Source organism: Natator depressus, chromosome 3, assembly GCF_965152275.1.
Source record: "Natator depressus isolate rNatDep1 chromosome 3, rNatDep2.hap1, whole genome shotgun sequence".
NCBI classification, from domain to species: domain Eukaryota; kingdom Metazoa; phylum Chordata; order Testudines; family Cheloniidae; genus Natator; species Natator depressus.
In genome coordinates this window covers 43,630,481-43,656,629 of record NC_134236.1, presented here as the reverse complement: position 1 = coordinate 43,656,629, position 26,149 = coordinate 43,630,481, and the positions used below count along the sequence as shown (strand labels likewise).

At 41.7% G+C, this 26,149-nt stretch overlaps 1 protein-coding gene across 1 annotated transcript in view; it reads left to right on the top strand.

The window, feature by feature from the left end:
- The window catches only part of CSMD1 (CUB and Sushi multiple domains 1), a 1,960,312-nt gene that overhangs the window by 1,852,729 nt on the left and 81,434 nt on the right, over window positions 1-26,149 (top strand). Inside the window, exon 54 of the mRNA XM_074947791.1 lies at window positions 15,053-15,226. Coding sequence (XP_074803892.1) covers window positions 15,053-15,226 — 174 coding nt within the window. The remainder of the gene's footprint in view (window positions 1-15,052; window positions 15,227-26,149) is intronic.

Here is a 26,149-nt window from a genome sequence, read left to right as displayed (position 1 = left end):
ATATCACTCCGAGGGAATATTCACACCCGAGTGACATAAGTTTTGCCAACATAGGCTGTAGTGTAGACAAAGCCTTTAAAAGAAAGATTTACGTTTCCCTTAACTTTCAATGAGACTTGTGCTCCTACCTCTCTTAGGTACTTTGAAAATCCCACGCTTAATTACTGAAATTCTTCAGTTTTCTCATCCTCCCCGCCCCCTTTGATGATAGGTTCTCTGATATTTTCTTGAACCATAAATAATTTTTAGATTAATGTCAAGAACGGGTAATATTTTTCTGGCTATTCTTTCATTGACCTGTTTTGGGGTTTTCAATTTAATAAGATTTCAGATTTTTCTTTAACTTTTGGTAGTTTTTTTTAATAGACTTTTCATTTATGTCTTAATTTTTGATATACGTTTATAACAAAAATAGGAGTATTTTCATTCCCATAAGACTACAAAGTGGTTGCCACAGAGATTATCAATAGCATGTTCAATTAATTTTAGTATCTCTGTTTTATTGCTGAGATGTACACTACTACTGAACCATTAGATTAGATTAAAAAAAAGTTAATTTTTGATTTGTAAAAATAATATCTTCTGAAGAGTAAAATGGGACATTTTCACCAGGCCATAGCTGCTAGCAAAATCTGCCAAAAATGTCATTGTCCTTAAGTTATGTACATTCTTCAAAGGAGAATTGCCACGTATCTCCAGTGAATCTTGTAGTGTATTTATTTTACAGTGTATTAGCTGACTGCAGGGGTCAAATCTCTTTAAAGATCGTGGCTAAAACTGGGAAGGAGAAGGAGACTTCTCCCTACTATATTATGAATATAATTGCTATTATAGGTGAAGCTTGCAGCAACACTTATCTATAATTAAGATTGCCTGAGACATTCCATTACAACACAGTTTTCAGTTGATTATAATTTTTGCCAAACTTTAACCACTCAGGCAGAAATTTTCCATGCCAGAGGCCTAGCTACAGCTCTTTTCTTTTCTTTTCTTTTCTTTTCTTTTCTTTTCTTTTCTTTTCTTTTCTATTGCTCTGAAAATCAACCCCAAACTTGATCAAATTACAATTTTCTGAAAAATATTGTTTCCATATGTTCATTAAAGGTTTGATAGGGCTGACAGCAAAATTCTGGGAACATTCCATCTGCACTGAGCATTCTCCAGTCCACATTACTGTGCCAACCACACTCAGCTAGCTATTTCCCCATGTTGCTCATTCCCTGTGTTTCAGCCCAGGGAGGAGCAAGACTTTTCGGCAGTTGCCCTTCCCAGGTTCCAGGGCATCCAGTGGCACCAGAAATTAGAGTAGAAAAAGCCTGTCTCTCTTGTGTTCTCAATGCTCCATTTGAATCAATGGAACCCAGTCAGCATGGAGGAAAAGGAGCAGAAAGGAGTCATAGCTGAGGGGAAAAGGTAGAAGGGCAGATGGAGGTTGTACGCTGCGAGCTTGATGAGGTAGAGGATGCTTGGTTGTGCCGCTCCTGGTTGGAGTGTATTTATCTATCTTGCCTCCATCTCTGCCAGCCCCATTCTCGGACCACCATTTGGTGGCCGTGATAGCCTCTCTCACCTTGGAGAGGCCGGGACCAGCCTATTGGCATTTTGATAATAGCTTACTGGAGGATGTGGGTTTTGTGGCATCCTTCCGAAAGTTTGGCTGGCCTGGCAAGGGCAGACGCGCATGTTTCTCTCAAAGCAGCAGTGGTGGGATGTGGAAAGGTCCACGCCCAGCTCTTTTGCCATGATTACTCCCGGGGGCCAGCTGGCAGAGAGATACAGTGATAGAGCAGCTGGAATGGCATGTCTTGAAGCTGGAGAGGCATCTGGCCACCAGCTCCGGGGATCCATCCATCTGCAGAGTGTGCTAAGAGAAGCCAGAGGAACTCCAGGCCTTCGATGAATATTGGGCTCAGGGTGCCTTCATTCAATCCTGCATCCACCTCCTTCGGAAGATGGATCGCAGCTCCCAATTCTTCTACTCCCTGGAGAAAAGGAGGGGGGCTAACAAGCACATCGCCTGCCCCCTGGTGGGTGACCACATCCCCTTTACAGATCCAGTGGAGATGCGGGAGAGGACCTTCTACATTAGCCTCTTCTCCCTGGATCCAACTGATGACTGTGGGATGGACTCCCAACGGTCAGCACAGACAACTGGGACCAGCTGGAGCTGCCACTCATTCTGGCTCAGTTCTTGGAAACCCTTCATCCAATGCCCACCAATAAATCTCTGGGCATCAACAGGAGGACCATGTAGTTCTCCTGTGCATTCTGGGATGCCTTTGGCCAGGACCTCGCCATCATCTTGGCCGAGTCCTTGGGGATCAGGGTTCTCCTCCTGTTGTGCTAGTGGGCTGTGCTTGCTCTGCTACCCAAGATAGGGGATCTTCGTGACCTTCAGAATTGGTGCCCCATCTTGTTCCTTAGCACGGATTACAAAGTTCTAGTGAAGGCGATCTCACTGCAGCTGGGGTCTGTGCTGGCAAATGTCGTCCATCCTGACTGGTCCCAGGCTGTACCATCTTTGATCTTTATTTGGTCTGGGACATCCTCGAACTTGGGTGTAGAAATGGTCTGTCATTTGCCCACCTATCCCTGGACCAGGAGCAGGCAGTCAACAGGGTGGACAATGGTTATCTCCTGGACACTCTGCGGGCTTTCAGGTTCAGGCCTGCCAAGCTGTTTACTTGGTTGCCTCCTCTGTCTGGGTCAACTGAGTGAAGAGATCTGGCCTGATGGTCGGGAATGAGTGGCAGGCGAGCTCCCTACCACCTGTGCTCCAGGACATCCGGTGGAGCGTGGGTCCGCTGCTCTATCTGGCTATGCCCCTTTCTACCGTTCATCCTTCTCTGCCAGAGAACTGGCACAATTTGGAGGACAGGGTGGTTGAGCACGGATGGGACTGCTCCGGTGCCTTTCTCTGTGGGGGAGGGAGCTGGTGCTTAATCAGTTGGCCCTGTCCATGCTCTGTCACCAGCTCAACACCCTGAGCCCAGCCCTGGATTCCCTGGCCTACTTTCAGAGGTTTACTCTGGACTTCTTTTGGCCAGGACAGCACTGGGTCTCTGCAGGGATTCTGAGCCTTCCCCTGGAAGAGTGGGGATAGGGCCTGCTCTGCCTCCGCAGTCAGGTCCATGTCCTGTGCTTCCAGGTCCTGCAGAGACTCCTTTACAGTGCAGGTAGTCTACTGTGGAGTGCATTGGTACACACCTTCTTCCACTTCCTCTGAGGGCTCCGATAAAACTGGCAGCTCTTTTACCTCCATCCGAGGGGTCTTTTGCAAGACCTGCTGGTCTTCTACCAGGACGTCCTCTGGACCTGGAAGTTGGGCCCAGTGAACAGGTTTGTGGCGGCTGCCAAAGGGTAAGATCTCCTCGTGTAGCCTCTGCTACACAACCCTGAGCTCAGTGTACAGGTGTCAGAGTATCCCTCGATGTGCTAGATGTTGGTCCTGGCAGGTACCACCAGGATCAGATAACTCCTAGACTATGACCAGAGGACCTGGGTGGATCCCCTGGTGCTCGGCTGGTGCATACAGTTCTCCACCCCTCACCTCCCTCCCCCCCCCGTGCATACTCCTGGAGATGAGGTCAGCCTTATCACCTGCCCCTTAGGCCTTCCTTGAGTGGGTCTTGGCCCCACCCACTCCCACCCCTAGCCCTCTGGATCTCGTCATCGGGCCCTGGCCCTGTGAGCTCCCCCAGCCCCTCTCTCAGCATACCCTGAGCCAGCTGCATGGACCGCAACTGGTTTGTTTTCAGACTCTGCTCTGGGTACAGCTGTACACGCTCGTGATCCACACTTTTCATTTCCTCACCCTCGTGTCCTGCCCTGCCACAAAGTGGCGGGACCTCCTACCATGTGTGAAGGATGAGGAGCCCCAATGGGCCAGCCTGAATTCCACCTTAGTCCCACAGTCCCCCTGGGGGTATTAGCTGGCAGCTCCTTCACAGAGCCATGATCACAGGGGTGTACTTGGCCCAGTTCACCCCCACCCCTGACACCTGCCCCTTCTGCGGCAGCAGGGAGACCCTTGTGCACATCGATCTTGAGTGCACCAGGCTGCAGCCTCTTTTCTGGCTCCTTCAGAACTGTCTTCTTAGGTTCTGGCTGCACTTTTCCCCACACGTCCTGATTTAGGCATACCCCATCTGTGGCCCCATGAAGTCGCAAGACCTCCTTGTCAACCTCTTCCTGGCACTGACCAAGGTGTCCGTCACCCTACCAGGAGGAGGATGCTAGATGGGGAGGTGCTCTTCAACTGTGGGGCCCATTTCCACGCCTTCCTTTGATCATGTATTCGGACAGAGTTCCTCTGGGCCACGTCTGCTGGCTCCCTGAAAGCTTTCAAGGAGAAGTGGATGTTGTGTTGAGTTCTTTGCCTGGCGTCCCCCTCTGGCTCCCTGCTTTCGACCCTAGGACCTCATTCCCATCCCTGTTGTTCATTATTTGTCTCCCAAAACTATTTGTAATCTAGGTCCGGTAGCTCCTACCCTTAGGCTGAGGGGAGGGGCCTTTAGCTGTGAGCAGGCTTGCACCCATCCATCCCCAGATTCCCAGTAGGTACTCTGTCACACTTCTCCTTAAGGAACTTAAATGCTGTTGCATATCTCCTCTCATCTTGGCCTGAATGTTGAAGGATAGCAATATCAACACCACTATGTAAGAGAAGGGACAAGTGCAGGCTGGGGATAATTGTCTGTCTGTCTACAAACATATGTGGCACCCATGTCCTTCTAAACATCTCCCAATATTTAAAAACAACTAACAATGTATTTCTCTCTTCCTTTCTGGGAGCAGAAGAAGTAATTTGATTAGATTACTGGGGGAGAGTTATTTATTTATTTATTTATTTTTGTGATAGTGTTTGTGTGTGATAAGAATTAATCAAGGGAAATCTAAGTCAAAGAGATGAGTTTTTCATTTTGGTTTGACTGCTGAGAGCTGTGTCACACTTCTTTCTGTGGGCAATGGACTCCACAGGCTTGATCCATTTCTTATGAAAGGTTGGTCTCCTGCATGTTGTGTCCTAGCTGATTAGGAGCTACTGGAATGAATCACACAGACACTATATAGTTTTAAAGTATGATCACACAAATCACTGATTTAATCCTGCAGCTCAGAGAATAGAGCATTCAGCTTCTCTGTTTGTAGCTGACTGAACTTCCTAGTCAAAACCAAATCCTGGAGTGGACTTAGCTGACCCAGCTGCTATACTCGGTACTCTGAAAGACCAGCACGGATCACAGAATGGATTTTCCATAACAATACCTCCCTTCTTTCTCCCCAAAACTTTAAATTAAACAAGTTATTAAATTTTGAAATTATTCCAACTTATAAATAAAACACAAAAAGTATAAAATAAATGAAGCAATGTCAAAAGTTGGATGATAAATTAACACGTCTGTAGACACAAAACCATTTATGTTATATAGTCCTTCAAATGCACTGGAGTTTGATGGCTACTTCTTTTTGGGTAATTATGATTACTTCATCGAGTAGTGTCCCTACGGGTGCTCTACTGTAGATGTGTCTGAATTCCTGCACCTCTGATCAGAGATTTTAGAAAGAAGTGCCCATTCAGCCGACACACGTGCTCTCCCTGTCTCGTGCCTGACATCAAGGCTATATAGCGTCATGCAGGCAAATTGCCCTCGGTTCCTTCTCAACCACCCTTGGCCTGAGTTGGAATGATTAGCAGTCCAAATCAAATATCAGTTTGCTTTGTATTTTTATAGTTGACAGTAGAGTTTCCATTCTTTGTCTCTTAGTAGAGTTTCCGTTTTCTCCATTCCCTGTTTTCTTCTTTTTTCTCATTTTTTTTCTTTTAATTTCTTACACCTTTGTTTTTCTCCCTAACAATCCTGATACATTTTTTCCTCCCCCTTACTGGAGAATAACCCTTGTTAAAGGTTATGCCTGGCTGCCCCGGGTTCAAACACTGCCTCTCCTGCAGAGAGGCAATATCAGTCAGCAACGGTCACTTGCTCTATATGCGGTGCCTTGGAGAGGCTCACATTCTGCAGAAGTGCACCTTCCGCCAAAAATTGAAGGGCAGGACAAGGAAGAGCTGCAAGCAAAAAATTGAACTCTTAATGGTGGAGAGTTCCCTCAGACCAGCCTCTGATCCTGGGTCTCCTCCTGAACTATGGTCACCCCAGAGACCATCAACTTCCAAGGAAGGGCTGCCTAAGAGCAAATCTATTGACTCCCCTTAGAAGGCTTCTAAGAAGAGGGCTGTAGGCCCCTGATCTGAAGGCTTGTTCGGCCAATGGAGCTCCCTGGCAAGATCAGTCACTTCCTTACTGATAGTATTGGCAGCACTGCAGCATGGCATTCATAAGACTCATGGTTCCTTGTGTGTAGGTACCGTCACAAAACCAAAAGACCCACGTGGCACTGGATCAAAAGAGAAAGAGACCATACCATCTCTACAAAACTGGCACCAACACAGCAGGCAACAGCACCAAGTGCCTCCAGAGAGCCCTGTTCTGGCTGCATATTGAATGAGAGACCTCAGCCTACTCCACCAACTCCCTCGATACTAATGAGCCTGCAGTGGCAAAACCATTACTGCAGTACCAAGGAGTTTCATTTCTCCAGGGATCTACCGGTAACCAAGATTCCAGAATCTCTGCTACTCGGTATCAGCTCTCCAATTCCAAGTATATCCCAATTCCTGGGATCACACTCTGCACCGGGACACTCACCACCACCATTCTCCAGAGAAGAGGCAGACAGTGAGGAGGCTGGCAATCTCTCCTTACCTCACACCACAGCTCACCAGAGCAACATCTGAGGACATCCAAAGTGCACCCACATTTGGCGTTTCAACCCACCTGGTAAGGACACCCATGGATGCCACCATCTATGCCATTTCCTCTGCCCCAGTGGACATACTGGGGATCCCTGGGCACCTTACAGGCATCATCTATCTAGGGCAGTGGTGGGCAACTGTGGCTCTTGGGCTGCACATGGCCCATCAGGGTAATCCTCTGGCAGGCTGCCAGACAGCGTGTTTACTTTTGCACAGCTGCCCGCAGCTTTCAGTGGCCACAGTTCACCATTCCCGGCCAATGGGAACTGCGGGAAGTGGTGTGGGCTGCAGGGATGTGCTGGCCACCACTTCCCACAGCTCCCATTGGCCGGGAAATGGACCGGCAGTACTCAACTACATATTCGGTTGCTGGGGGACCCTAACAATAGACTTGTTTGCTACTTACCTGAACAAAAAATGCCCTCATTATTGCTCCAGAACCAGACTGGGGAAACAGTCCCTAGGAGAAGCTTTCGTTTTCCAATGGAACAGAGAGCTTCTGTATGTGTTCCCTCTTCTCTTTTCACATAAGCCACCAAACAGTCAGTAGATGATAAGACCTTTTGGTCAACATTGACCTGGGCTGAATAGGTGACCCAGAACTGACAGATTTACAATATGGCTGAAATATGGTCTTACCCATAAAAGTGGAAAGTCGGGTTTGGTTCTTATTGTTGGGGTAAAGTTAGCTAGCTTGCATTGCCATTACACCTTCTGAATTGTATTTTTTCTCTTGTTAAATAGAGAGCTTCAGTTTCTAGAGCTAATAATCCTATACCGTTTGTAATGAAACAAATTTTAAAAACTGGAAAATATAATAATAAGTAGTAATATACTGAGCTGTGTAGATACTGTTGAAAATATCCATTTCAAATGTTTAGTACCTTAATGATTTCCATATTTGGTACCCAGACCTCATTTTACCAGAGAATATTTAAAATACTTACAACTAGGATATTATGTATATTATGGGGTGGGGGAATTGGGGAATACAGAAGAGGGTGAGGTCAGATTTGTAATGCACCAGTTGCATGGCATGATGCTATGAAAAGTGTCCTTTGAATTTAAAAAAAATCTTGATCACTACTTAAAACACATAAAAGCTATGTAACTATATATAAAAGCTTTGAAGGGATTGAAAAATACTATAATGCCAAAATTACCCGCTTTGTCTTTTCCAGCACTTGTCATTCTTATGCAAGCCCAAGAATTGTAGTGTTGATCTGTCAATAGGTCAGTCATGTACAAAAACACTAATGGTGATGTGCTAGGGTTATACTCAGTGTTTGAGACCTTTAGTTTCTGAAAGACATCACAAAAAGCAGCATCTGTCAAGAGTAATGAGGGGTGTAAACAGGAGCAGAGTGACTGGAAATATGCATCTGTTGAAAAAGACAATAATCTAAACACAAATGACCTTCACTTTCAGAATTTGTATAGGAGACTTCAATTTTATGTTGCAAGAGCCTATTGTATATCATCTGTTTTGACAGTTTACTGAATTCCAAGTGTAGATGGTCTCAGGAAACATCACCCTTAAAATATAATATTATTAAGTAGCTATCATGTTCTATGGTTCCCGAGGTGTTGGAAATTGGCTTGTTTATTGAAACTTTAAAACCTTGATAATCTTTAGTAGTTTTAAAAGATAGAAGCAATTGACCTAGCATACAACACTTCCTGTATAATAGCTAGATGTTACTGTGACAAAGTGGTAATTTTCTGTAATATTTTTATGAATCATATGGGGGTCTCAGTTTCCCCTATATTATACATGGCATCTACCTCAGGGGAAGGGAAGGGAAGGACTCTGTGCTCTCAAGGTAGGCTAAGAGACATAGGTATGAATGTCACCTGGCTGTCTGAGCCCGAAGGAGTAATTGAAAGGGACTGGCTGAGGCTGACCTCATATCACTGGAGAAACTAAGACAATGGAAAATCCGATCACCAGGACATTGACATCTAGCAACCAATGACCGAGAGGGAGATGTATTTCCCCATCTCTTAGCACGGAAGATGAGGAAAGACCCCAGTTTGAGAACAAAGGACTAGGAAAATGTGAGGTGGTGGGCATAAGACATGGCTACTGGAAGGACTCTGGGCTCTCATCTGGGAACTGACTAAGGAGGTCAGACTGAGAGAGGCACAGAGCTTGAACAATAGGGTTCACTACAGCTTGATTGGACTGTGGGCTAACCAGAATGGTATATGCTTTAACTAAGGTTACCAGGTGTCCGGTTTTCGACCGGAACGCCCAGGCAAAAATGGACCCTGGCAGCTCCAGTCAGCACCGCTGACCGGGCCATTAAAAGTCCAGTCAGCGGCGCAGAGGGGTAAGGTAGGCTTCCTGGCTGCCATGGCGCCACATGGCTCAAATCCCCTATCCCCGTCCCCATACCAGAGCCCACACCTTCAGCCAGAGCCCTGACCCACCCTTCACCCCAACCCCCACCCCAGACCCTCCCCCCCCGCACCCTGAGCCCCTTATTTCTGGCCCCACCCTGGAACCTGCATCCCCAGCCCAGAGCCCGTCCCATGCCCCAACCCCCTGCCTCGGCCCAGATCCCCCTCCCATACTCCTAACCTCTTGGCTCCACCCCACAGCCTGGAGCCCTCTCCTTCACTCCAAACCCCTTATCCCTGGACCCACACCAGAGCCCATACCCCCAGCCAGAGCCCTCATCCCCTCCTGCATCCAACATGCTGCCTCAGCTCGGAGCCCCCTTCCACACTCTGAACTCATTTCTGGCCCTACCCCGGAGTCCGCAGCCCCAGCCGGAGCCCTCACCCCATCCCACACCCCAATCCCTTACCCCAGTCCAGTGAAAATGAGCAAGTGAGTGAGGGTGGGGAGAGTGGGTGACAGAGGGAGGGGGGATGGAGTGAGCGGGGGCAGGGCTGGGGTAAGGGTGTTTGGTTTTGTGCAAGTAGAAAGTTGGCAACCCTAGCTTTAACCTTCATTTCTCTATGCTAACCTAAGGACTTCCTGTGTTGTGTTCCAGTTGACTAATAAATCCTACTGTTTTGATAATGCTGTTTGAGTGTCACCGTGAATACTTGTTGAGGTGCATTAATCACTGAAGAGTATACAGGTCTCTCCCGGGAGTCTATCTCAGTTGGAATCACTGAGCAGAGCTCACCATGTGAACCAGGAGTGATGACACCCTGAGGTTCAGTCAAGGAGGCAGTGAGGCTGCGGGGCTTACCCTCCCTTACCCTGGAGGAAGATGAAGATCCTTTGGGAGTCTCGCACACTGAAGGGGTTCCTCCTAGAAATTGTTCCAAAGCTTAAGGCATAGCACTGATTTTGTGGATGTGTGATAGTTACGTAGTTAGATTTTTAGGGCCAGATCCTCAGGTAGCATAAATCACTATGGTTCTGTTGATTTTGGTAAGGCTGATTTACACTAGTCAAGGATCTGGTCTTTAATCCTTTATAGAAGGACACTCGCATTGATGTCCAAGAAATTGTTCCTGATTGGTGAAAATGGTCTTGGGCAGTTAGTCACCTAGTAAAAATAAAAGGAAACAAATTTTAATTTGTCTTTATTTATTTTTTCAAGAAAAATGCAATGAAATAAAAAAGTGCAACAAAAGGCATTTAAATTAATACAACAATCATTATTACTGACACAATGTCAAAGAGACGTAAATATACATCTCCATTGCTTTCTGCTTTTAACTTCTTTCTTTTTTCATTTTTTATTTTTTTCCATTTTGTCACAGAAATAAGCTGGTGCCTGTCCATAAAATAAGAGTACAACAGTTATAAGTGTACTCTAAAAATATAGTCCCTAGTAGTTGTATCCTGTATGAGCTTTGGAACAAATTAATAACACATTAAAGGAAATACTTACTTATGCAACACATGATTTATATTTGAAACTCATTACTGTAAGATATTGAGGATGAAATCGTTAGAAAGATTTTAAAAACAGTGAACATTTGTGTAAATAATAGTTACACAAGTTACATTAGAATAAAAATATGTAAGGGATATTTCCTCTCATAACTGGTCTACTACTACTGGTCTACTACAATCCATTACAATCTACATACCACACAGACTATGCTGACAGCTTGTGCCACACGCTCTCAAAGAAACTGCGGAACCACCTGACCAACATCCTCTACAGAAAACAGGGAAAGATTAAGAATGAGCTCTCAAAACTGGATACTCTCATAAAAAAACAACCTTCCACACAAACTTCCTTGTGACTGGACTTTACAAAAACTAGACAAGCCATTTACAACGCACACTTTGCTTCTCTACAAAAGAAAAAGGACACTAAACTATCTAAACTACTACATGCCACAAGGGGCCACAACAGCGATTCCCTTAACCCACCCAGCAATATTGTTAATCTATCCAACTATACTCTTAGCAGAAGAATCTGTCCTATCTCGGGACCTCTCCTTCTGTCCCTCCACCCCCACGAACATGATACAGTTCTGTGGTGACCTAGAATCCAATTTTCGACATCTCCGACTCAAGCAATATTTTCAACACACCTCTGAACAACATGCTACTCACAGAGACCTTCCTACCAAGACTACAAAAAGAAGGATTCTGGGTGGACTCCTCCTGAAGGTTGAAACAACAAACTGGACTTCTACAGAGAGTGCTTCCACCGACGTGCACGGGCTGAAATTGTGGAAAAGCAGCATTGCTTGCCCCATAACCTCAGCCATGCAGAACACAATGCCATCCACAGCCTCAGAAACAATTCTGACATCATAATCAAGAAAGGCTGACAAAGGAGGTGCTGTCGTCATCATGAATAGGTCGGACTATGAACAAGAGGCTGCTAGGCAGCTCTCCAACACCACTTTCTACAAGCCATTACCCTCTGATCCCACTGAGGGTTACCAAAAAAAAAACTACACCATCTGCTCAAGAAACTCCCTGAAAAAGCACAGGAACAAATCCGCACAGACACACCCCTAGAACTCCGACCAGGGGTATTCTATCTGCTACCCAAGATCCATAAACCTGGAAATCCTGGATGCCCCATCATCTCAGGCATTGGCACCCTGACAGCAGGATTGTCTGGCTATGTAGACTCCCTCCTCAGGCCCTACGCTACCAGCACTCCCAGCTATCTTCAAGACACCACTGACTTCCTGAGGAAACTACAGTCCATCGGTGATCTTCCTGAAAACACCATCCTGGCCACTATGGATGTAGAAGCCCTCTACACCAACATTCCACACAAAGATGGACTACAAGCCGTCAGGAACAGTATCCCCGATAATGTCATGGCAAACCTGGTGGCTGAACTTTGTGACTTTGTCCTCACCCATAACTATTTCACATTTAGGGACAATATATACCTTCAAACCAGCGGCACTGCTATGGGTACCCGCATGGCCCCACAGTATGCCAACATTTTTATGGCTGAGTTAGAACAATGCTTCCTCAGCTCTCATCCCCTAATGCCCCTACTCTACTTGCGCTACGTTGATGACATCTTCATTATCTGGACCCATGGAAAAGAAGCCCTTGAGGAATTCCACCATGATTTCAACAATTTCCATCCCACCATCAACCTCAGCCTGGCCCAGTCCACACAAGAGATCCACTTCCTGGACACTACCGTGCTAATAAGCGATGGTCACATAAACACCACCCTATACCGGAAACCTACAGACCGCTATTCCTATCTACATGCCTCCAGCTTTCATCCAGACCACACCACACGATCCATTGTCTACAGCCAAGCTCTACGATGCAACCGCATTTGCTCCAACCTCTCAGACAGAGACAAACACCTACAAGATCTCTATCAAGCATTCTTACGACTACAATACCTATCTGCTGAAGTGAAGAAACAGATTGACAGAGCCAGAAGAGTACCCAGAAGTTACCTACTACAGGACAAGCCCAACAAAGAAAATAACAGAACGCCAATAGCCGTCACCTTCAGCCCCCAACTAAAACCTCTCCAACGCATATTCAAGGATCTGCAGTCTATCCTGAAGGACAACCCATCACTCTCACAGATCTTGGGAGACAGGCCAGTCCTTGCTTACAGACAGCCCTCCAAGCTGAAGCAAATACTCACTGGCAACCACACACCACACAACAGAACCACTAACCCAGGAACCTATCCTTGTAACAAAGCCCGTAGCCAACTGTGTCCACATATCTATTCAGGGGACACCATCATAGGGCCTAATCACATCAGCCACACTATCAGAGGCTCATTCACCTGCACATCTACCAATGTGGTATATGCCATCATGTGCCAGCAATGCCCCTCTGCCATGTACATTGGCCAAACTGGACAGTCTCTACATAAAAGAATCAATGGACACAAATCAGACGTCAAGAATTATATCATTCAAAAACCAGTCGGCAAACACTTCAATCTCTTTGGTCACTCAATTACAGACCTAAAAGTGGCAATTCTTCAACAAAAAAACTTCAAAAACAGACTCCAAGGAGAGACTGCTGAATTGGAATTAATTTGCAAACTGGATACAATTAACTTTAGGCTTGAATAAAGACTGGGAGTGGATGGGTCATTACACAAAGTAAAACTATTCCCGCTCCCCCCCCCACACACACACACTGTTCCTCAGACGTTCTTGTCAACTGCTGGAAATGGCGCACCTTGATTATCACTACAAAAGGTTTTTTCCCCCCGCTCTCCTGCTGGTAATAGCTCACCTTACCTGATCACTCTCATTACAGTGTGTATGGTAACACCCATTGTTTCATGTTCTCTGTGTATATAAATCTCCCCACTGTATTTTCCACTGCATGAATCCAATGAAGTGAGCTGAAGCTCACGAAAGCTTATGCTCAAAAAAATTTGTTAGTCTCTAAGGTGCCACAAGTACGCCTTTTCTTTTTGTGGTCTACTACTGGGTTTCTTGATACTGTCTGCTCTTAGACACAAGGTACTAGATCTAAATGGATCACTGATCTGATCCCATATGTCATTCCAGTTTATTATAGAGCACTTCTGAACTTTATTTAACTGTTTTTCCTTATGATCTATCTATCTATCTAACTATCTTTATGGAGAGAGAGGGAGAGAGAGAGAGATGGATCCTGGCCTCTGGTTCCTTCCCCTTTGTGCTACTTCTAACAGAATTTCCAGGAATTCCCCAAGTAGCATAAAGAGCAGAGCAAAAAGCCCCTGTATATCTTACTGGCTCAATTCAGACTTTGCTCTCTGAATTAAAGCACTTTATGAATAGACCTTCTACATATTCATTTCTTTAATATTTATTAGCCACGGGTAGTGTGTTTCATGCTATACAAATCAGAGCAAGTCACAACCCATGTCCCAAAGGACTTAGAATGTAGGGCCAGCATCTTGAAACATGCATAACTTTGACTGGATGAGTAGTTTCATTGACCATAAGATTTACAATTAGATACAATGTAGTGCAGTGCAATTCTAAACTATTGTTTTTAACAGTGACATCCTGTATGAACATGGCAACACATTTCGTCAATGGAACTGGGCACTTAGTGAAAGTTAAGCACACGCATAAGTCTCTGCAGGATAGAATTCCTTATGAGAGGACACAAACCAAATTAATTAATAACAACTTTAATAATAATTATTATTATTATTTTATTTTTTATTAATAATAAATAATTACTTACATTAAAAATCTATTTGAAATAATATTTCAGCAGAATAGATCCAAAACTTTCAAGTAGATAAAATCAAAGTTTGATATTTTAAGCTAACTACACATATTTTGTAGGGATTTTTTATATTACTAAGGTTAGTTCTGGGTTCTGACTCCTCCCTTAAATCAACATTATTTAAAATCCTGCTATTCAAGAGGTGTGTGTTTCTGAAGTGTTAAATAAAATCTGAGTTGATTGGAGTACAGGTTTCTGGCCCTACAGAATTCTGAATAATAGAAGAGAAAGAGTGACTTTGTTTTAAATGATCTAGTTGAAAAGATCTCAGATCTGTCTAAAGTATGCTATATATCTAAGTATGCTCATGTATACTTATATGTATTTTATTGTGCAGTAGTTAAAATATAGATACTGGACATTTTCTGAATTTTTTTCAACATTTTTTGTAAAGAAATAGAAAAGTCTCCACAAATGTATCTTATATTTTCTTCAATTTATATTTTAGCATTACATAAATAGAAAAGATGACTACATTGCAAATTAATAAATAAGTGGTTAAAATGCAAGTAATACCATAGAACTGCACATTTCAATTAGATGTTAGTCTGTTTGTTTTATTTTAACAGCAATCACATGTGGACATCCTGGGAACCCAGCTCATGGAGTAACTAATGGAAGCGAGTTCAATTTGAATGATGTTGTAAACTTTACCTGCGGCACTGGGTATTTACTTCAAGGTGCCTCTCGAGCACAGTGCCGGAGCAATGGACAGTGGAGCAGCCTTTTACCTACCTGCCGAGGTAAGAAATATTTCCATTCAGCATTTCCTGTCTAAAGACATACTCCAAATGGGATCCTTTCCACTGAATTCATAAGACTTTGGATCAAGTTCTAAACCTGAACTTTTAGGGCTTGAAACTCCTCTGCACCTGAGCTCTGCTTTGGCACACTGAAGAAGGGAGGCAGTCAAGGAAGCAATGGTGGCTTCCTGATTCTCAGGCATCCAGCCCCACTTGTCATTAAGGCTCCGTTATGCCACTGATCTAAGGTCCTAAATGGAGAGAATTCTCCTGAGGCAATATGACTGCTTATAGCAATATAAAGTGTTCTTAGCAATGCGTAGGTGGTGCAAAGTGAACTTGGTGGACCAGAGAATCTAGCCTTAAATTTTGTATTCATGGTAATAAACCATCGTAAACAACCTAGATGATTTTAGGTGCGCTACTCTAATGTTTTTTGTAAGGAAAAGAGTACATTACTCTTATTAAAGTTAATAGGTCTACAGATAAATCTTCATGCATCCAAATGAAAATATACTATATTATTTCCCTAAGACTTATCCATGCTCTAGTAGTATTTGAAAGGCTCCTCCAACTCGGGGGCTGTCCCAAAACTGTGGAATGAATTTTCCCATGATCTAAGAATCATTGCAAACCTCACCACCTTCTGCTCTAAATGCAAGATACATTTCTTTGACCTTGCCTCTGTGTGTGTGTGTGTGTGTGTGCGTGTGTGTTTGTTAGAGAAGACAAGGTCAAAGACATGTGCTTTGCACTTAGAGCAGAAGGTGCTGAGATTTGTTATGATCCTTAGTTCCTAGGAGAATTCATTCCACAGTCTTGGGACGGCCCCCAAGAAAGCTCTCTTTCCCACACAGATGAAATTGGCCCTTATTGTAGAGAGGTCCAATGAGCCAGAGGAGCAAAGTTGTTGACTACTGTTTTCTTCCTGGAGTTTTAGTCAATCATTTAGATATCCGGAACCCAGGCCACGGAGCACCCTTGAGATAAGTACTGAGACCATTATTCAAAATTCTGTGGAAAGCCAGCGTAGAGAGCAGGGAATACATTTGACGTGCTCATGGTATCTTGTGTTGATAAGGAGATGTGCTGCCATGTTCTGTACCAGCTGGAATTTCCCAAGTGCTGAAGGCTTCATACCCAGGTAAATCTTGTTGCTGTAGTCCTGCTGAGAAATAACACAGGCAAGAATAATTGAATAATAGTAAGTGACCGCAAATTACACTCGAATGCAGACAGCATGAGTGTTTCTTTGACTATTCCTTTGAAAGTTTTTGGTTCTCTCCCCATTGGTGTGAATCTAAGGGCAAAGTTCTGAAGGTGGGGGGGTGGTCTTTTTCCATCCTCTGTCCCCATCAGCATTAGCAATGATAGAAGCCTCCAATCCGGAGTCTAGATGGGCCAGTTGCTGAATGGTAGGTCAACACTAAAGTAGATAAATTACTTACCGATGCCATCTAGTATGTTTTACCTGAATATTTTTGGACTGAGAAAAAGTAATTGTTGTGGTTATTTAAGCATGAACTAAATGTGAATGCTGTTTGTTCCTTCCCAGAAATCCACGTCTTTATAGTGTTGAAACTCATGGCACACACTGATTTCTTTTTACCTTGTGTCTGAGCAGAAAAGTTTGGGGGAGACTAAAAAGGGGAATACAAGTCTGTGATAAAGTCAAGTGCAGTTATTGCTGGTTTTATTATCTCCACCTGTAGGTATATTGAAATCATATATTTATTGCAATGATGTTGCTAAGAATGATAATTAACTGTGGTGATTAGATCATCATATTATTCCAGAGCTGGCAGAAGCAATTTCAAGCTCAGTGTGTGAGGAATTAGACTCTTAGCTCTCTATAGAGGGGTAGCAATTCCCCCAGTCACTACTCTCAAAATATATTGAAGTGAGTTAACTAGCACGACAACATAATTATTGGGACTGAGCAATAGCAATTAGCAAAGAGATTCCTATTTAGGATCAAGTGGTTTTTACTTTTTTATGTATTGCAATGAATCATTAAATTGTAATTAACACACTAAGAAATATTTTCCCACTTCTCACACTGAGAGAAAGAAGGACCTTCTAAATAATATTTTATTTGTCAAATAGCAATTTTAAGAAAGATTTTATGCATATAATAAGTGCAATGCTAGTTTATATGGCTTGATTGCTACCAGTATAGACTCTATGGTTTTCAGTTATTCCGCCCCTTGCAATTTCCATAAGCTGAATTGCTCAGATTTAAAAAAAAAAATAAACAAACAGGCAAACACATTGAAGTTAAATTCAAGAAACTGACATTAATGAGAAATGGACTTTGAGGATAAGAAAGCATAGAAATCAAATACATAAGTCAGAAAATTCTAATGTTAGGTTGATCTGACATTATCTCAGTCATGGTTCATGTCTATTGTTCTTTTCCTTTTTAAATGTGTTACATGACTGGAGCTGAATCCACATGGGGGTAGCTATATTAGTTATAGTTTTTGTATTAGTTTATATGGTTTGAAATCTTGCACAAAGGTATCCATAAGCGTTGGTAATTATGGTAATTATGGCCGCAACTCCTGCCAACATCTACCCTCTTTGGGATCCCAATTTGATAAAGCATCCCATTCATTCCGAGGGTGCAAGTGCTGCATTTCTGTCTGGACTTTATGCTGACTTTATGTGTAAGAGTGGGCTTTCATTGTATTTCCCCTTGTTCTCACTCGACTTCATACCTGTATCAAAAACAGACAATGGGCCAAAGAGTATCCTGAAGTTTTTTTTTTTCTATGTACCATCCAAATATATGTAGGGAACTCCATGGGGCTGCGAGTATGCTCAGTGGACTGGAATGTTCAGAGATTTGAGCAGCCAGCTGCTAAACTCTTATGAGTTTTTTGATTTTTTGGAGGCTTATAATTTGGCCAAGTCAGGATGAATTTTCACAGGGAGAGCAAAAGGCATCTCCCTTAATCCAGAGCTACTGCCCTGCCAAATTTAATGTCTACGTTTCAAAGCATGACAATACTAAAAGAGTTGGATTTTTTTCAACTGTGGCAAACATACTTGTGTTCCCTAACTTAATTTTGGAAATGGCAGAACTATTTATGCTGAAATTGTCACATAATAATATTAATTAGCCTGATAGAGCAAGCATAGAATTACAGCCAAAACAGCTAAAATTTTGCAGAGTTATAAACAATTAAAATAGTTGCATATACTGGAAAGTGTTAAGAAAACATAACTACTGGAGTTGCTGCTACCTTCGCCTACAGAAAAACATACCCAATATTTACTTTGGTGAAAAAAATAAGCTTTGAGGCCACGACATAAGAAAGAATCATGACTGAGGATAACGCTTAAGTAAGTGTTTAAATCTCATTGAAATCAATGGGACTTAAGAATTTGCTTAAAGTTGAAAACCCATATAAGTGCTGTGCAGAATAAAGATAGATTAAAGCATGAATTTAAGTGTTTTTGTAAAAGAGGGGTCTTACTATTTTTAATGTATTTTTTTTGCACTGGTGTGTCTGCTCAGCTGAGAGAGTTAATTAGATTTTATTACTTCTTGTCCATCATCAGCAGTATCCTTGACTACATACATTTCATTAAAGGCACTGATATTGCACAGATGCCGCAGACTTTGCCTGCAGAATCATTTCTAAAGGTGGTGATGTTTAAGAAGAAAGTAACCAAGCTTGATTTTCAGAGCCTAGGCTGAGTTTTCTTGGCAAACTGAACATATTAGATACAGAAACCGAGACACAGTCAACATAGCAACATGTAGCCATTTAAAAAATCTCTTTACAGAGTAGACCACGCTTTAAAAAGAGTTTAATGAAATGTTGTTGGCCATTTCTGTTGGTCTAAAGAATCCTTTGATTTTAGTTAGATGTGTTCCCTAAAATGTAATAACCACTATTTTGTCATGAGTCATGCATCAGAAAGTACTTCGCTTGAACAGAAAGGAAATGTTTGATGCAGATTTGGTTTAAGATTATTGTTGTATTGATTTTGGGTGTAATGCTGCTAAAGTAGTTTAAAACCATGAGTTCTGTTCCAGATATCTGCTGTATAAAGCTATGATCTATTTGTTGGGGCTGTAAAAGACAGCATTTCAATTACATTGTATTTTATAATAATAAAATCAGGAAAACTTTTGACTTGAGAACTGGTATTATTTCATAATTGTACTCTGCTTCTTTATTATTTTAGTTTTCTATAAGTAATATTTGATATTGTGGTAATATATTAGTATTCATAGATCTGCTCCCCAGTTATTAAAACTACATCCTGAGAAATATTCTGAAGTTATTATTTAGAAACTTATAATTTAGAGGGATCAAACGTAACTTTTTAAGTCAGAATCGTTGAGAGTGGGAATTAAGTACTTTCAATGCTTCTGTAACTCAAAACTATGCTCTGATGAACATAAGTGGTGTATCTATTTGTTTCTATATACAACAGAACTGATTATCTCCTGCAGAGTCATTATTTCATAATCTAGAATAAGGAGCTTTCTGGCATCCTCCTGGGAATCATTTTTTACTGCAATATTACTATTTCCTTTTATTTCTTGTAGTGTTTGTTCTTCCAAGGGGAATAATTTTTTATTCATTGAAACGTATTTATTTTTCTGCTGTGTTTATCTCACTGGTATGTATTATGCATTTTCATTTGGAAAACAGTTTTATCCACTGTACAACAATAACTAGGGCCCCAATCCTGCAAACACTAACGTACATGCTTAGCTTCTCACATGTGGGTTGTCCTGTTGAAGCCAATGAGATCACTTATATTAATTTAAATACAAGTGTTGTGGCCTTAACATCTATGTCTCTATGAATTTGCAAGGAAAGAAATGAAACACCAAAGCATGTTGTATGCTGCCCTTTGCATCAAGTATATGGAACCACAATGACCGCAGAGCATTTGACACCTGCTAAAAGAAGCAGCAAGAGAGACATACAGCATGTCTGAGCCCCACCGCTTTGTGTAACCCTGCTGTGCTCCAGCAAGACTCCTGTCTGTGTGTGTTTATACTGGTAAAAATACACCTGTATAATTATAGCAATATAACTGAGTATACTAGCCAGCACCTTTGCTCTTAGTTACTTCACTGCCACCTCCCCAGCTTCACTGGGTGATTATGGGTGTAACTGAGAGCAGTATTTGGTCCAATAAGGCTATGAGTTTTACCTCTGTATGTGCTTCTTTTTGGTGAGTTTTCTATCTGACCTTATGCTTATTTTAGCATAATTATTGTAGTAATTTTATTTGTTTATTTTTTTTTAATAATTTGGATTGCGGGGTCCAATCTTAGGTGAAAACAGTTTCAAGTTCTTTTGGGCAGAAATCATGAAATATAATACCTGCCTGGATTATGCCACTTATGGAGGGAAAAAGAAGAGAGAAAGGTAGACTAAAAGATCTCATTTTTCACAATTTGATACTGAATCTCCTCCATTATACCATATAAAATACAAAAAACCCAAAATGACCTCTTTTAGCACAAGTAGTGGAACCATATATTTTGTGTTTTGAATGGACCCCTGTAATTGTCACTTTACACACTGCACCTAAATATACTTGGAACAAAATCATGCCAAAGAATTATATTCATTTTTTAAAAATTTCTGCATTTTTAATTTTTATTTTGTTGGAATTTCCAAGGATTGTTTCACATTTTATTCAAAATATTTTCAACCAAAATTTGTACAAATTAAATTGAAAATATTTTTACTAGAGTACTTGTATAAATCCATTCCATCTAGATTCCATACTATATAAAACACCTTTCATGCAGTTACATTGATTCAGAATTTATTCAGAGGGAACAGTGCCTCCAACTGAACACCTCTTCATATAACACATACCTTTGCCCTACAAGTCTCCTATTTGAGTAATGGAGAAGGACCATTAGCTACAGTAAAATATGAATTTTTTAGTGAAATTGTGAATAGGGAAGACAAACCTTCCAGTCTCTAGAGTATCCTAGTACAAAAAGATTCATGATGCTAGCAGACCTGTACCCTTTAATTCAACAGAGATTTTACATAAACCATTCTTCCAGATCTCAGTCTAGTTCACTTGCATCAGTAATGAACTTTTGGCTTCACTCACTGTAATTGTGCATGCCATTGCTACAAAATAGACAGCAATGCCTTTGCTATTGTAGAATAAAAGTTATTTTATTTCAATTTGCAACAGGATTATTCATCATGCTCAGTAAACATTTGTAAATACAGCTAGACAATTCAGAGTATTTCTGTTGCAATGACACTAAAAAGTTCCTAGCAGGCCTTTTCACTAAAGGAAGAACCCATTTACTTAACAAACAAAAATCATACTGTGTAACTCCTGTTTTAGCCCATTATATCTAGAATCTGTTTACATAAAAGCATCTAATTACTTGACATTTTATATCCAAATATGACCTGAGGACTACTAGGCTGTTTCTACATTAGTCTTTCCTAACATTGGTACCACCAGCTCTACTGGTGGTAGAAATGGTGAGAGCACTGGTATATGCAGGGGCTTCTGGTAGCTGCCAGTGTTTTAAACATAGTAGATGAAATCCTGGCCCCATTGAACTGAATAGGAATTTTGCTATTGATGTCAGTGTGGCCCACATTTCATCCTGTGTCTTCTAACTTTCTTAGATAGCATGTACACAGCGTGATGTTTAAAACATCTGTGTCTTTCTAGACTAATGCTTCTACCATTGCTTTCATGGGAGGAGCCAAAGTGATGGTAGTGTTGGTGTGAAATTTTGGAAAAAAATCTTGTTATAGTCAATTGCAGTTCTTGTTATATTGAGTTATTATTTCATGTGCCTAAATAAATATTTATCCTGAAGTCCTTATTTGGTTGTTTGTCACCTCAATAGCATGTGGTCTAAAAAGCCCTTTGAATAGTCTTAGGTGGTGTGAGTTAGTGGTTGAAACCTCGAGCTAGAAGTACCTTAGGTACCAATGTGATGGACATGCTTTTTTTTAAAACAAAAACAAATGTCCAACATGCATTTATTCACAGTAAGCAGTTACTTATAATGCCTGTAAAAATATCTCCTGACTGGAGTGAAATTCACTCATAACAGCCCGATGGTCATCTCACATACATTTGTATAATAGATACAATTTTGTTTTATACAATATGCACTGGAGAAAGAGCAGAATTAATAACTTAGAGTAGAATATAAACAAAAGCTTAAATCACATTATGTTTCTGTGGACATCTACAAATTCTTTGGTAGCTGGCAGACTTGCTCCCAACTGTCTCATACTTTGAGAGCATATTGTCCTCCTTCCTTTCATACAGGACTGAGAAAACAGGTTTAAAAAAGGATGCTACAGACTAAGGCCTTATAGTTGGGGAAAGTGTTATCAGTTATATTGATTTAATTATATGGGTACAGCTATACCGGTATGAACACACATACTCATAGACTTTAAGGCCAGAAGGGACCATCATGACCAACTAGTGTAATCTCTTGCACATTTCAGATCACAGAACCTCGCCCACCCATTCCAGTAATAGACCCATAACCTGTGGCTGAGTTACTGAATTCCTCAACACATGATTTGAAGACTTAATGTTGCAGAGAATCCACTATTTACTCTGTCTAGGTTAGACCTGGAAGTGACTTATGCTGCAGATGAAGGCTGAAAACAACCAGGGTCTCTGCAAATCTGACCTCGGAAAAAATTCCTTTCCCAGGAAGGAATACAGTGGTCAATTGGACCTTTAGATTTGGGCAAGACCCACCAGCCAGACACCTGGGAAAGAATTCTCTGTTGCAACCATTTAGTGTCCCATCACCAGCCATTGGGGATATTTTCTACTAGCAGTCACAGATCAGCTACATGCCATTGTAGGCAATTATATAACACCATTCCCTCTCCATAAACATATTAAGTTCAGTCTTGAAGCCAGTTAGGTTTTTTGCCCCCACTGCTCCCATTGGAAGTTTGTTCCAGAACTTCACTCCTCTGATGGTTAGAAACCTCTGTCTAATTTCGAGCCTAAACTTACTGATGGCCAGTTTATATCCATTTGTTCTTGTGTCAACATTGGCACGTAATTTAAATAACTCTTCTCTCTCCCTAATGTATTTCTAGAGAGCAATCCTATGTCCCCTCAGGCCTTGTTTGGTTAGGCTACACAAGCCAAGCTCTTTGAGTCTTCTCTCATGAGGTAGGTTTTCCATTCCTCTGATCATCCTAGCAGCCCTTCTCTGCACCTGTTCCAGTTTGAGTTCATGTTTCTTAAATGTGGGACACAAGAATTGCACACAGTAATCCAGTTGAGGTCTTATCAGTGCTTTGTATGATGGTACTAGCACTTCCCTGTCTCTACTGGAAATATATCACCTGATGCCTCCTAGTATTGCATTAGCCTTTTTCACAGCTGCATCATACTGGTGGCTTATCGTCATCCTTTGATCATCCAGGTCTTTCTCTTTCTCTGTTGCTTCCAACTGACATGTCCCCAGCTTGTACCAAAAAATTCTTGTTGTTAGTCCCTAAGTGCATGACCTTCCCCTCTGCACTACTAAATGTCATCCCATTTATACTATTCTAGTTTTCAAGGTTGTCCAGATCTTCTCATATGATATTCCGGTCGTCATCTGTGTTGGCAATACCTCCCAACTTTGTGTCATCCAGAAATTTTATTAGCATACTCCCACTTTTTGTACCAAGGTCATTAAGAAAATGTTAAATAAGATTGGTCCCAAGACCGATTCCTGAAGAACACCACTAGTAACCTCCATCCAGCCTTATAGTTCACTTTTCAGTATGAACTGTTGTAATCGCCCCTTTCAATTCTCTTAGTTAGAATTCAAAAATGTACCATGATACACCTCATAGAAACATTTTCACATGCATCCCTGTCACCTGCTAGCCCCACCCCAAATTTCTTTTAATATGGTGGAAATTTCCGTTGACATGACACTATTCAGGAAACACTGCATTTTGTTAATAATTCAAGTGAATATTTGGCAGAGCTCTAACAATAATATACACCACAGTATTGTGAATTTTTAAAAACAAAAAAATAGTTTTAGGCGCTGATCCTTCAAAAATATATCCACATGCTTGTATTCACATAAGTATTCCCATTTACTTTAGTGGGGTTGTTTATGTGAGTGAGTACAGTCGAGAATGTGTGTAAGACCTTGTCTATATGGGGCTATTTTACAACAGTATAGCTACAGCTAAGTTACTGAGGTAATTTAAGCTACATATTTGTAAGTCACATTTTACATCTATGCAGTGTGTCTACATTAGAGGTTTGCACTAGTATAACTACATCAGTGTAATTACAATAGTGCAGATTTACTCAGTTTAGATAGACAAGCACTAAGTGCAGGACCAGGGCCTTAGATCTTAACTAATAGATATTAACTAATATATAATGGATATTGGACAAACATTATTACCTTATTAAATAGATGAGTAATTTGTATGGTTCACCAGTCTCAGATTTTTGTTCAATTGAAGTCAGTCATGTTTCAAGAATAAAATTAGTTCCCTGTGGTTTTCATTTGAAAGAAGGGGGAAAAATATAAAATCAGTTTTTCATTAATACTAAAGGAAAAACTCACATCTATTTAAGACATAGATAAAACCAGGTAATGTGTTAACCTTTCCTTGTTTGTTTCAGTTCATTGGGCATTTACCATTTTGTGACTTTACAATGAACTCTGCCAACATACCTTACTCTGGCATCATTATATAGTGTTTTCTTAGGCAGTGTCTCAATATTTTCATGAGAGTAAAGCTGAGAGTAGGGTTCTACCATCTGGTTGGTGCGGTCTTTGATTGTTTCCCCTGTTGTTGATTCCAATGGGGTGTCTTCTTTGAAGTTGGAACCAAGGTTTTCTGGATCCCATCATGCATGTTTCTGATGTTGCCTGCATCAGCTGCTACATGGATGCTTTCACATAAGTGCAGCCAATAGTCACTGGCGCAGCATCGAGAAGTTTCTTGTACCTTGGTTCTTGCCACTCCTCTCAGTGCTTGTAAGGTTTTTTCATTTGGGTCTCTCTTGTAGTTGGTTTGGGCTGTGCGTTTGGCCCTTATAACTGGTGTCAACACACTGGAATATGCGTCAAACCAGTCATTAGTCTTGTTTTCCTTCTTCTCAAAGACTGACAGATCTGCATCGTAGACTGTGTTCTTCAGTTGCTCCCAGTTCAGCGAGGTGTTTGTGGCACAATTACTTGTGTCAAGGGCTTGTTGTAGTATGTTCTTGACTTTTCTTGGTTTGCTATGGCACTGAGGTCAATACAAGGACATCCTTTTACTTTCGATCTGTGTCTTGTCTTTGGTTTAAGTCTGACTTTCCTGCACATTAGAGAGTGGTCTGCGTCACAATCAGCACTCTGATAACTGTGAGTTATGAGGAGGATGTTAAGGTTGGCACACCATTTGATAAGATCTAGGTGGTGCCAGTGGCCAGATCTGGGATGTTTCCAAGACACTTTTTGTGTTGCGACTTTGTCTAGAAGAATGAGTTTGTTAGAACAAAATTCTAGCAGTCTCTGACCATTTCCATTCATCTTACCAGTTCCGTGTTGACACAGACAGTTGGTCCAGGCTTCATGATAAGCTCCCATCCTTGCATTAAAGTCCCTTAGCCGGAAAACATATTCGTGTTTCAGAATCTTGCTGATGGTGGTGTTCAACTGATTATAGAACTGGTTCTTGATGTCAGAAGACAAGGAGAGTGTTGGGGCATACACACTCACAAGATTGACTGGGCCGTCAGATGTGAACAACCGTAGTACCAAAATTCTCTCTGATCCATTTATAGGTGGCATAAGCATCCCCAGAAGTGAGTTCTTGATGGCAAATCACACTCCATGCTCTTGTGTTTCTTCTGCTCTTTTCCCCTGCCAGAAAAAATGTGTATTCTTTTTCTCTGAGAGATCCG